The 13452-nt window shown below is 39.8% G+C and overlaps 1 protein-coding gene across 4 annotated transcripts in view; it reads right to left on the reverse strand.

Annotated features, from left to right (window-relative positions):
- The window catches only part of MYH10 (myosin heavy chain 10), a 153064-nt gene that overhangs the window by 99378 nt on the left and 40234 nt on the right, over window positions 1–13452 (reverse strand). For 2 of the 4 annotated variants that reach the window (XM_025363722.1, XM_025363721.1), the window contains exons 4-6: window positions 12728–12755; window positions 1346–1448; window positions 698–727 (exon numbers count right to left, since the gene is read on the reverse strand). In XM_025363722.1, coding sequence (XP_025219507.1) covers window positions 698–727; window positions 1346–1448; window positions 12728–12755 — 161 coding nt within the window. The remainder of the gene's footprint in view (window positions 1–697; window positions 728–1345; window positions 1449–12727; window positions 12756–13452) is intronic. The other 2 variants (XM_025363723.1, XM_025363725.1) reach the window with 2 other exon arrangements.

Raw genomic sequence — 13452 nt, forward strand, 5'->3', positions numbered from 1 at the left:
CCACTACTTGCCCAGTATAAAGAATACTGTAATTGACTTTATTTTACTTATTTATAGAGATGAGGTCTTGCTCTGTTGTCCAGGCTGGAGCACAGTTGTGTGATCGTAACTCACTGCAGCCTCAAATACTTGGGCTCAGGCCTTCTGTCTCAGCCTCCCAAACACCTGGGACTATAGGTGTATACCACTGTGCCCAGCTCTAATTTATTTAATATATTAAATATAATCAGGCCTTTGTTAAAACACATACAGGCATAAACTATGCCATGCCATAAAACTTTAACAGATCAGAAATTTGTTAGCTCCAAAGGTACAACTTTTGAAGAGGCAGCCCCAAATTTAAAATGTAGTGTAGGGCACAAAGCTAGGTTTCCATGTGTCTGGTAAGTATCAAAATAATTCCACCTAGTAAATGACATATGAAACCATAATTTATAGGCTTCATAAACATGCAGTTCAATGTCATGATAAAAGGGCAAATAAATATTAAAATGTATCTGGAAAACAAATTTAAAGCAAAACGGCATGCGCTTCTCAAGAAAGAATAAGGCTCTAAGCAATAAATTTTCAAAAGTAAATTTTCTTAATGACAGATTTCACTTAGAACTAGTGGCATTTGATTCTAGCAGAGACTCAATCTACAGACAGAAATTAGTGCAAACACTCAAGACTAAGAAGCATAAAGAAAAGCACTTGCCTGGTGTTTCACTGGTTTAGGCGATTCCTGCTGTTCATTACAAACAGACAAATGCAAATGTTAGCAAGTTTGAGTCTTTGCCTAGCAGTAAGCCATTTCCAAAGCACCAAGCCAATGTGCAGTTGAGAACTGTGGAAGCTGGGCTGGCTGGCATTCTCTCAGGCTGTATTAACTATCACTTCTGCATGTCTAGAAATTAAGGAGAACTGACATTTCTATTCTTGCCCTTTTTCTATCATCACTTCTTCCCATATCTCTCTCCTCCCCTCAGGCTGCCGTGGGTAGTAGCGACAGGCTACTGCAAGTTCAGAAAGAACGGCTGAAAATAGGCGAGCATCTTCTTTTGGTGGAAAATAAGTCTTCATAAGTACTGCTGAACAATTCTCAGCAAATCTTTGCAAGAAATTAGGCATCAAGCCACAACCATAATTCCGGTTTGCCCTGTCAGAAAGCCTCTTTAACAGCAATTTCCCTGTATCCTAGCCCCTGGAGTGGAAAAAAGCGTTGCTGGGTAGGTGGCGGGGAGCGGGTGGGGACAAGGGAGCTGTCAGTTATAGCAGTGTGAGAGCAGACTGACTTCCTTATTTTTGCTTCTGAAATTATAAATGAATAAGAAGAGATTTAAAAAACAACAGAGCAGAAACTTACAGGAATATTATGGTCCTTTCTTCCTTTATGTGAAGAAGCAACATGGGCAAGGTACTGAATAACTTTCTTTGTATTTTCTGTCTTCCCAGCACCTGACTCACCCCTGAAAGAAAGAATTAATATTGGCTACTTTAACAAAAGCACAGCACATGCATTCCAAAATTACAACTGAAAAATTAAATTGCATTGGAACAATAATAAAAATAAAAAGAGAACAGAAAAAGTAACTATCAACAGTAGTTAGAAAATTATTCTTGTAAAAGGTATTAAATAATAAACCCAAATAATTCTTCTTTTTCTTTGAGACAGAGTCTCACTCTGTTGCCTGGGCTGGAGTGCAGTGGAACGATCTTGGCTCACTGCAACCTCTGCCTCCTGGCTTCAAGCAATTTTTGTGCCTCAGCCTCTTAAGTAGCTGGGATTACATGCACACACCACCATGCCCGGCTAATTCTTGTATTTTTAGTAGAGATGGGGTTTGGCCATGCTGGCCAGGCTGGTCTCGAACTCCTGGCCTCAAGTGATCTGCTCACCTCGGCCTTTTAAAAAAGCACTGGGATTACAGGCCTGAGCCACTGCGCCCAGCAAACCCAAATATTTCTTGATAGATGCCAGTAAGAGGACACAGGAATATGTTCACGACACTCTTTTTTCCCTTGAGGGTGGGGGGTTCTACCAGAGAAGTGAAATTTATTAGAACATTCATGAAGAAAACTCTTCAGTACCATAAACATGACCAGCACTGCAAACAGAGAATCCCTAAAACAATTAAATTAATATGATTTAATCTGAAGGAGCTGAAAGAACAACTCTGAGATGCCTACTGGTACTGATACTCATTTTCAAAGCCACTGAAAGCCTTCTCAGATCCCCCTGTCACAGCATGCTAGTGACGAATTGCTTCCTGGTGCCAATGTTGTGCCTCATTTGCACCTTGTTAAAGATCTTCCCATCATTTGCTGGCCTCATAGGCTGGGTTCCTGATGGCAGGGGCTATAGCCTCATATATTTATTTATTTGTGTTTTGTTTCTTTTCTTTCTTTTCTTTTTGTTTTTTTGAGACAAAGTCTTGCTCTGTTGCCCAGGCTGGAGCGCAGTGGCGTGATCTCGGCTCATTACAACCTCTGCCTCCTGGGTTCAAACAATTCTCCTGCCTCAGCCTCCCAAGTAGCTGGGACTATAGGCGCACGCCACCATACCTGGCTAAGTTTTTGTATTTTTAGTAGAGATGGGGTCTAGCCATGTTGGCTAGGCTGGTCTCAAACTCCTGACACAAAGTGAACCACCTGCCCAGCCTGTGTTTTGTTTCTTTTTAATCCTTGTAACTTTGCCCAGTGTTGACACATAGGCAGACATAATTTGTTGTCAAAATCAGTAAATACTATGAATTTTGTTGTGAATGAGGACAAATGCCACCACTTTAAATGATTCATATTTACAAGCAAGGCTGGCACATTTTGAAAGTTGCTTTTCATTTCTACTCAGTACTAGGCTTGAAATACAGACAAGCTGCTATGCACACAGCGATACCTGAATTACGGCCTCTGCTCAAACACTGAAGCTCCCCTAAGACATGATCAAAGCAAACCTAACTTTACAGTCAACAAAATTCTCAATTTGGATTATAATAAAAATTTCAATATCTAATTAATTTTTCTTTTAAAAAAAACCCCAAACTCAAAAATGTTATTATATACATTGCCAATGAATAATCCTCTAAGCATTTAATCTAAGGACTGAAAATCTAATTTTTCTAACAGGACTCTTCCTTGGAATTGCACTTAGAATTACACCATTTGGGCCGGCCACAGTGGCTCATGCCTGTGATCCCAGCACTTTGGGAGGCCAAGGCTGGAGAATCGCTTTAGCCCAGGAGTTCAAGATCAGCCAAGGCAACATAATGAGGTCCGTATCTATAAAAAAAAAAAAAATAACAAATTAGCTGGGTGTGGTGGCTTCCACCTGTAGTCCTAACTACTCAAGAGGCTGAGGTGGGAGGATCTCTTGAGCCTAGGAAGGTGAGGCTGCAGCGAGCTGTGATTGTGCCACTGCACCCTAGCCTGGGCAGCAGAGTGAGACCCTGTCTTAAAAAAAAAAAAAAAAAAAATTACTGTTTGAAGTGTCCAAAACTTAAATTTTTCAGTAGTCTTACTGGTTGCATTATCTTCTTAACACTGCACCCAGATAACCACAAACTCAACCGCAGGGAAGACTGGGTGAAGGAACCCTAGTGACCAACTGTTGGCCTCAGTAAGGACATTTTCTTCTCTGGGCCTCAGTAACCCAAATCTGTAAAATGCAGGCATTGGATCAGATCCTTTCTAGTTCCAAGAGCTGATAATTCTAGATATAACCCATTTAATGGTTTATAAGACTATTTCCTATGTGAAGCTTATTAACCACCCCTCATGTTAGAGTAACATTAGTTTCCTTCAATGATTCGCCATCCACAAGCGTCTGAATCTTAGACACTCGAATCTACCAAACTTTTATTTTAAGGTTTCTGCCCACTATTCCTGCTAAAAGAGGCCTTTCTGGCAACCAAGATTACATCAATCTGTAGTCTCACTTTTATATCATCTGTATTATTAAATCCATCTGTTGTTTTCTTTTACAACTTTGATAGTTTCACTTTTTACAGCTGAAGCTTCAATCTGAAAAAAATTTTATGATTTGAGGTAAGAATTTAATCTAATTGTTTCCCCTGGATGATTCAGCCCACCTCCCAATATCAATGACTGACAAAGACATTCATTCTCAGGTGATCTAAAATGTTATCTTTTAGACAGGCATGGTGGCGGGCGCCTGTAATCCCAGCTACTCGGGAGGTTGAGGCAGGAGAATCGCTTGAACCTGGGAAGTGGAGGTTGCAGTAAGCCGAGATCTTGCTACTGCACTCAAGCCTGGGTGACAGAGTGAGACTTCATCTCAAAAAAAAAAAAAAGTTATCTTTATCTTATTCTTATTCCCCATACATGTGGCTTATTTCCAAGCCAGCACCATATTCAGTGGTTCTGAAATGTGGCTAACCAGAGCACCCACCATCATCCTTCTTTTTGAAAAGAGCAAAAAGAAATCAGGTAGACTCTGAGGTTTATTTTTTACATCAACTTCAAATAGTTTTTTTCTGTTATCTCTTCCCCCTCTCCCTGCCTCCCAAATAAAAAACGATAGGTAGAATTTTGAGTTAAATGGTATCAATATTCAGCCTCTTTTTTTTTTTTTTTAAGGAGAAATGGTGTCTTTATCCCTGTGTCTCCCAGGTATAAGTTTTGCATTTTTCTAAGTTCAAAACAAGCAAGGATCATGTTTGCCTTATTTATCCTTAAAATCACAGTGCCCAACAGAGCAAGTGCTTGATATAGACTGCCGAGTCAATGAATAAATGTAGGCCCTACACATTTTTAAGGTTTATTCCTAGGCTCTTTTTAATAATTTTTGTTCTTATCAATCTCTTTTCATCACCATTATATTTTCTACCTGGCTACTATTGGTACACAGATAAGACAATAGTTGCTATTCATTCATTCAATTACGTATTCTTTCAACAAACATTTGCAAATCAACTTCTATGTGTCAGGCATTCTTCTAAGTGCTAGGGATATAGTGTGAATATTGTCCATGTCCTTGTGGGGCGCAAGGTGAGAAGAACAGACAGAAAATAAATAAGAAAAACAGGTAAGATTATTAGATTACTAGGATATAAGGAACGCTACAAAAGACACTAAAAGGAAAAAGAGAAGGACAGCCCCCTCCTGTAGATATGAAGGTCAGGGGAAAGGTTCCTGAAAGACGAGCAAGAACTGGCAAGTGAAGAGCTGGGAATGTGTTCAGGAAGATGGGAGAGGTACATGTAAAGACCCCAAAGCAGAAAAGAGCTTGGCCTAGTCCAGGGACTGATGGCCAGGTGCCAGGATTTGATATAAATAACAACCAGGGGAGGGAGTGGCAAGAGAGACAGATGGAGCAGGAAGGGGAGGGGTGCCATGGACCCTGGAGGTCATGGTAAAGAATCTGGGTTTTATTCAAGTGTAATTTCTTAAATAGCTATGACAGTGGTCTCTCTGTTTTGTTCTCAGCATTATTAGAAATACTGAGTGTTTCCATGTTAATCGTGAGATTGGTTGTTGGTTTCAAAAAGATAATTTCTTATTATGCCACGAAATGGGCCTCTTTTTCAGACTGACGATGACTTGTCTCAAATATAGTGATGATTGTTACTTTCCAGCCTGGTTTGTCTCTGTGGTTTCCCAGCTAACCCCCTCACTGGACATGCTTCAGTGTGACCCTAAAGCATTTTTTCCTGCCTGTCATACTTAGGCAGCCATACTTCAACAATTGCTTATGAACCCTGCTACATTTTACATACTTCAAGTCTAAGGTAAGTCTGCTAGAGAAAATACGGCTTCAAAGATAAGATATATTCAAAATCTTACTGTTGAGCTCCCAAGAGGATAGACTCTGGGTCTTACACTGCCCACTATAAAATGGGGATAATAGCTCCTAATGCATAGGGTTGTTGAAGGAAAAATACAGCCCAACTAAAGTATGTAAGTGGCATTCAGTAAACATTATCCATTATTGTCCACTCAAATATTCATCCACTATACATGAGGTGATTTGAATTACTAAACTTTATGAATCAATAGTTAGGACGGTGGTTAAGAACCTGAGCTACAGAATCAAAATGACCTACCTAGATTCAAATCCTTCTGCCACTCCCTAGCTATGGAGTTTTAGGCAAGTTACTCAGTTCTCTGAGGCTGAGTTTACATGCCTTTAAAATGAGACTCCACAGGACTGAGATAATGCGGGAAAGGGCCTAGCACTGTCCTGGCCAAAAGGCTCTCAATAAATGGTAGTGGTGATACCAATAGTTATGATAATGATCGATGATGACGATGATGATGGTAATGGAAATTTTTAAAATCTGATTTTAATGAAGGAGGTGGCAGGATCAAAGGCGTGTAGACCTTGGGAAAATAGAAAAAACAAAATGAAACAATGAGAAATGGCACATCTGTTCCAGATGGAAACAGAGGAGGTAACTAAGAGCAGCTTGAACAAAAGCAGAGGGAAGAGAGCCAAAAAGAAAGCTCAGCAGACTTCTGTCTAAGAAAATTAGTTAGGAGAATCCTCTGAAACATGAACAACAGGCCAAAACCTCAACGGGTGAGGACAAAGGGAATCTGACCTCATTTCCATCAACAAAATGAGATGTAACGGTGAAGCAGTCTTACCCTTTAAGTAGCTGGCTGTTTCACTGCTGGTCTAAGACAGGGACTATGGTTAAGGGGAAAGGCTGCAGACCCAGCATCATGCTTTTTTGGAGAAGAAACCCTTCCAAAAAAAGTGGTAGAAGTACAAAGCTACCAAGAACGAAGCAAGGAGGCTTCTAGCTGGGGGTGTCCTGAATCTGTTGAAGCACATTCGGACACAAAAGATCAGGAGTTTCTAAACATGAACATATTTGCGTTTCCTCAATAGGTCTACAGCTTTGGCTTCTCAAAGGGATGTGCAATCCAAAACAAAAACATAAAAAACAACAGCCTAAAGAAACAGTGATGCAGATCATTAACACGTGACCAATTCTGAGACTTTGAATTCCTTCTGGACCATGGGGATTTCCCCAATGAGAAACCCCTTTTTCAGATCTTTATTGGTAAAAATATAGGTATTTTATTTTGTCTGGATATTTGTAACATTGAATTCAGCCTAGCTTCAAAAATCACCCTCTGCTTGAAGTTCTTGTTTTAGACAGCCTCAATCTGAAAAACACCATATACATATTATCCCCTCTATTATTTATACCTATAAAAACATACAACATTAGTAGATAACTTCCTACAGTTTCCAAACTCTCTTTAGAAAGCAGCTTACTGTGAAGAGCAGAGATTTTGTGATCAAGATAGGCTTGGGCTCAAGTCTCCCCTATCGCACTGGCACTAGCTCGTATCAGGTCTTGGATAATGTGACAGTAAATGGACACAACAGAGGTATTGCAAAGATTAACAGAGAGAACACTTCCAAAGATATGTTCACTTTCCTTGCATATCTGCCTAGAACATTTTAAATTTTTATTTACAAGTTGATTTGATACTTCTTTTTCTTCCATAACATGGATGTCATCGAAAGTGAGACACACAGCTACAGCCATCTAATAATTCCTAAAGTTTTAGGACTTGAGGACATCTAAAATAGGGTCATTAGAAAAGCAAATCGACTACATAGTTGACGAAATAATTACTCTTTTTCTTTTTTTTAAACAAGAGAAAACGCACACAAATTCGTTTAACATGAGCGTGGGGAGAATCACAGAGTGATTGCCCCTAAACAGTTATTCTCATACAGAAATAGGGTTTAGAGAGGCTGACAATCTGATCCAGAATCACACAGTTCATGGCAGAGCTGGGAGAAGAAAGAACACCAGAGTTCTATCTGACCACACAATGTTTTTTCAACTACATTACACTGTTGCCTTAGTTGTTTAATCAATTCTATCAATTTAGTTGCCTTAAAACTTTTAAGGTATGTTATTCCTAGCAGGAATCAACTGTTCTCAATCCTGGCTGGCTGGCTTCGCCATCATTACTTAATGTAATATTTGTATATAATAGATAAGATTCCTTTACAAAAACATCGATTGTCACATCTTAATAGGCCATTGTGAGGCAACCATTATTTTATAATTTTTACATTATACCCAAAGATACTTAAAAGGAGAAAACCAACTTGCCTAAAGCAGTTAGAGTCATAAAATAGAAACAGAGTATTCTTTAAAAGGGGGGTGTAAGAGAACAGAGTAATTTCCTCATCAAGGGTGACTGCTTTGTGAATTTTAATTCTGATGAGAAGGAAAATCGACATGAGGATTACACTGAAGCAGGATTTCACCTCCAGCTCTATGGGGGTGCAAGTGTGAAAGACTACTCTCTCCTGAGAGAGGATGCATGCAGCCCGAGTGTCTTCACCACACACAAGAATACTAGGATACTCAGATAAATAAGCATTAAACAGGTGGCTTGCAAGTGGGAGCTCACAAGGCCTGGCCTGAGTCTGCAGAAACAAAAGGTTACCTGGGGAACTATGGGCAGATAAGGCCAGAGTGTAAATTAAGAAGTTTATCCTTTTGGGGGAAAAGTAAATTACAGAATAAATGACTAAAAAAGTGAAATGTTGACCTAAAGGAAGATGCTGAGGCAAAATTAATATAGAAAGCGTATTTGGGCCAAGGTTGAAGCCAGCTGCCCAGGACACACTTCAACTTGCCTTGGGCCTTTGTTACAAGCAGTTTTTAAAGGAAAGAGGGAACAAGGAGTGGGCTGATACAAAGCTGTGTGACAGGAATTCTCACTGGTTTATAGAGATAACATTGATTAGTGATTGGATACACATTGCTGAACCATAGGGGATGAGTTATAGTATCTAGTGTACGGCATTTTTTGGCTATCTGGCATCAGTTAGTCTAGAGCACATGTAACAGGTGGCTTTAAGAGGTAACTACCTAGTTCAAGGAGGGAGTGAAACTTGTTTCATTCCAATGCCTCTCTGGGCCTGATAACTTAAAGAGGTTTGCATTCCTCACATAAAAAGGTTTTCGTTCTCAAAAGCTTAAGGAGATGCTATCAAACTACTTAATACTGATTAAGAAATAATAATAAAACCATGTTGTATCTAGTTGTATTTATTTATTTTATTATTTATTTTGAGACAGAGTTTCGCTCTTATTGCCCAGGCTGGAGTGCAATGGCGCAATCTCAGCTCACCACAACCTCTGCCTCCTGGGTTCAAGTGATTCTCCTGCCTCAGCCTCCTGAGTAGCTGAGATTACAGGCATGTGCCACCATGCCCGGCCAATTTTGTATTTTCAGTAGAGATGGGGTTTCTCTATGTTGGTCAGGCTGGTCACGAACTTCCAGCCTCAGGTGATCTGCCCACCTTGGCCTCCCAAAGTGCTGGGATTACAGGCGTGAGCCACTGCGCCTGGCCTGTATTTTCTTTTGGTTGTACTACATATATATATATATATACACACACACACACATATATATATGTATATAGCTACATATGTAAAGTTTGTGAAGTTGACTAAATAGTTTTTTAATAAAAGAAAAGGCATACAAATTTATTTAACATGAGCATGGGGAAAATCACAGAGTGATTGCCCCTAATTAGTTACCTCATGCAGAAAACTTAATTAGCTTGGCGGTGGACTAAATTTACGAAGATACCAGTCACATGCACTTGGGGTACCGTATTTGGTGGATCCTCAAAGGCACCATGAACATATAATATTTTCTTAAATCTAAGATATACTGTTTCACTTTTTCATATTTTTCAGGTCATGATGTAACTTTATAATAGATATGAACATGAAAAGCTGTTACTAAATATCAGGGGTATCTAAAAAATTTTAAACTATAATGAGGCTGAGAGAGGTGGAGGTAGGTATGTACGGGGGACAGGAGAAGGAACTTCCTGGGGTGATGGTATTATTGTTTACATCTGGTGAAGCGTTCAGGTTATGCAAGGACTCAGGAAATGAATACTTAAGCTTTGTGCATTTAATTCTAAGTAAATTTTGCTTCAAAAGAAAAAGATGAAAATACTGAGCTTCAGTTAACACTATATGCTTGAGTACTTAGGGGAAAGTGTACTGCTGTCTATCTACAACTGACCTTGAAATGTATCAAATGAAGGGATTAATAGCCCACTAAAGTGGTATGAAAATCACTTTAAACTGAAAACATCTCAGCAGCCACATAAGGAAACATCATCTAAACTTTAGCAGAACCCCCAGTATATGCAGCTGCCATTGACCCCTCCCAGGGAGGTTCCCAGATTGAGAAAAGCGTGCCCTTTAGCACTGCAAAATGTGAACCCAACTGTTCATTAGCATCAATTAGACAGAGAACCCTCCACACTTTCCCACTGAAGCCTTAAACTTCACGGGACCCTTTTGTCAAGGAGAGGATATACACCTTTTATTTCTATAATTCCACAAGAGACTCATCACTGAGTACACTTGTGTAAATACGTCTTCTCTTTTCTCTGTTAATCTGTCCATTGTCAGTTAACTTGCAGGTCCCCAAATTCTGAACCCAAGATGCAAGAGGAAAAGTTTTCCTCTCAACATAAACAGTATAAGAAGGACTGGTGGATGACAGGATAAAGCAAGTACAGTGAAATATTAACAGTAGAATCTAGGTGGTAGACACATGGGTGTTCACTGCAAAATTCTTTCAACTGTGCTTTATGTCTGAAAATATTCATAATAAAATGGAAAAAGCAATTTAAAAAAGAACGGAAGAAAACAAACATGGTACTTGATGACTGCCACTTTGTACCCAAGAAGAGATAAACCCAGGTGCTAGAAGACTTACCTCATAAATCCAAGTCTATTAATTGGTGACAAGGTACTAACTAAAACAGTGTTCATCATCTAATTATAAGTGCTAGTGTCTGTAATGGTCACTTTGGGTAACAAAATCAGTACTCACGAACTTTCGTTCTGTCAAACAGCAAGTCATTCCCTCCCTAAGTGCTTCCTGCTTTCAGATGGTCCCAAAAGTCTTCATCAAACCACTCCATCTAAGAGAAGGTACAAGTCTCCACCTGGATTTGGTTGTATTCCAACATATCCGTGGTGGATCGACTAAAGTAATGGCCCCAATTGTTTCATGCCTCACTTTATGATGTTTCCCACCTGACTCATGCCATGCCTTGGCCATGTCTTCCTTGGGAATGGGACAGCAGAATGTGACACAAGCAGAAACTTGAACACTGCTTACACACTGGAGCTTGCCTCTTGCTGCTGTTGAACATTATTACCACGTTAAAAGCCAGGGCAAGACTGCTGAAGAAAGAGACGCCAGGTGGAGAAGAAACCAAGGCACCCCCACCAACAGTCAGCCAGTCATACCACAGTTGTCTGCAGACACAGGAGTGAGCCTTCAGTGAGAAAGCTGAGTCTGGCCCAGATCGGCAGAACCGCCCAGCTGAGCCCAATCCAACTGCTGGGAAACCTGTAGAACTATGCTGATTTGAGCCACTAAGTTTCAGGGTGATTTGTTGTTCAGAAAAAGCTAATTTATATAACTCCTCAAGGCTAAACAATGTTAGCAGAAAATTCACATAACAAAGCCAACTAACTCTCATCTCCTCAAACCTCCTATCCTGCCACTCCTCCCCTTTCTTATTAAATACCAAGTCTTCTACTTCACAGAAAAACCATTAGATTAGAATTTTCTCAATTCACAGCTCCCCATCCCTACTTACCCATATTGGTACTCATCTGCTTCCTTGGCCCCGTCACTGGAGAAGGGCCGTGCCCCCCATTAGGACCTCACTGTGTCCAGATACCCAACCCCTGTGCTCTGCATCTCATCACCCTCCTTGCTCTCTCAACTCTCTTTCCTGCCCCCATCCCAGCCACTCCCAAAAAGTTGTCTTCCTCTCATCAGCATGGAATCTTGGTCACACTTAAAACACCACCAATAACAACTAAAATCCTATTGATCTCTTACCACCACTCAACTACTCTTCACCTTCTCAAACTATCTGAAAGTAGGTTTATACTTGAGTTTCTTTAAAATTGTATTTTATTTTTAACATTTTCACCTCCCCTTCATGCCTCAACTGCCACCTGGCTTCCACCTTCTCGCTATATCCCCAGTCCACTCCAGCACCCTCCATTCTCCACTGCTGGGTCCAATGCACACGCTGCTGCTCATCTCACCCACTCACCTTCTCTCTTAACTCCTTTTCCTGATGCATGTAAATCACCAAGTCCTGCTAAGTCTGCCTCCTAAACTGAACACTGCTTAAATTCAACCACTTCTCTCTAGGTTCACAACCACTTCTATACCTGAAGTCCTCATCATTTCTTGCTTAGATGACTGAATAGCCTCCTAACTGGTCCTCTTGTTTCAACTCTTCCTCCACTCCGTTTTTCACACTGCCGCCAAAGTAATCTTTCTAAAGTGCAAATCTAATTGTGTCCCGTGGTGGATATTGTTTTATTCTCCTGTGAATGTTTAACACTGAGCACACAGTACCGTAGGCACATGATATTCAGTAAATGCTTATTGAACAAAAAGAATAAATTACCGAAACGTCCAGTAGGCCTATACTTGGACATATGAACTAAAGATGTCAGTTTCACAGATAAACATTACAAAATGTGTGAAAAGCTCAGACTGACAACTAAACATTAACACTCAATTTAAGCAACTTACATAATCTTAGTCTTAAAATAACTGCAAGGTTTACATCAAACTCTTAAAAATTACTGCTCTACTTCTCCCCTCCCCCCAGACAAAAATAATTGCTCCACTTTCCAAGAAAATCAAAAACAAATCTGAACATTCAACATTTACTTACGTGCAAAGAATTGACTGGTCCTCACGATCTATAAAACAGAACAAAACAAACAAAAAAAAAAGAAAGTGACCATTTGCCTGGTTTTAAAATATTTGATATAATAAAGTTGCAGTAATAGCCTATAAAATATTAGTAACTACTCCTCTCAAGCCAAGTTAACGCCTCCAACCCCATTATACAGTCCTAAATCTAATCAAGCCCCCTCATTATCTCCTATTCTTATGCCAGAGTCTCTGGGGGTAAATAACAGTAACTCAGGCTTACTCCACACATCGTTTGCCTGGATGACTTTATATGCCTAATTAACCTTGATTCTCAAACCCTGCCGCATATCAAATTCAACTGGGAAGTTTTATAAAAATGTATTTCCTGGCACTCCACCTCACTAAATCATTCAACTCTGGGAGATGGGGATTAAAAACCCTTCCTTAAATAAGCTCCCCGGGTGATTCTGACACCTGGCCAGATTTGGAAACCATGGCCTTTCGGAATGGCTTCAAGTACACCCACAACCAGAGAGGAATCATTGCTAATTTCATCTTAAAGGAGGAAAAAAAGTATTAAACACTGAGGAAAGAAAGTTGAAGGAGGATAAACATCTATAAACATTGTCTCAAGTCAACATGTTTTATACACCAAACATAACAAAAGAATCGCACATGATTTTAAAGTGATTAATAATTTAAGGGTCCAACTAAAATTTTCAAATAAAAAGGTGAAAAATC

This window comes from Theropithecus gelada, chromosome 16 (assembly GCF_003255815.1).
Source record: "Theropithecus gelada isolate Dixy chromosome 16, Tgel_1.0, whole genome shotgun sequence".
Classification (NCBI taxonomy): domain Eukaryota; kingdom Metazoa; phylum Chordata; class Mammalia; order Primates; family Cercopithecidae; genus Theropithecus; species Theropithecus gelada.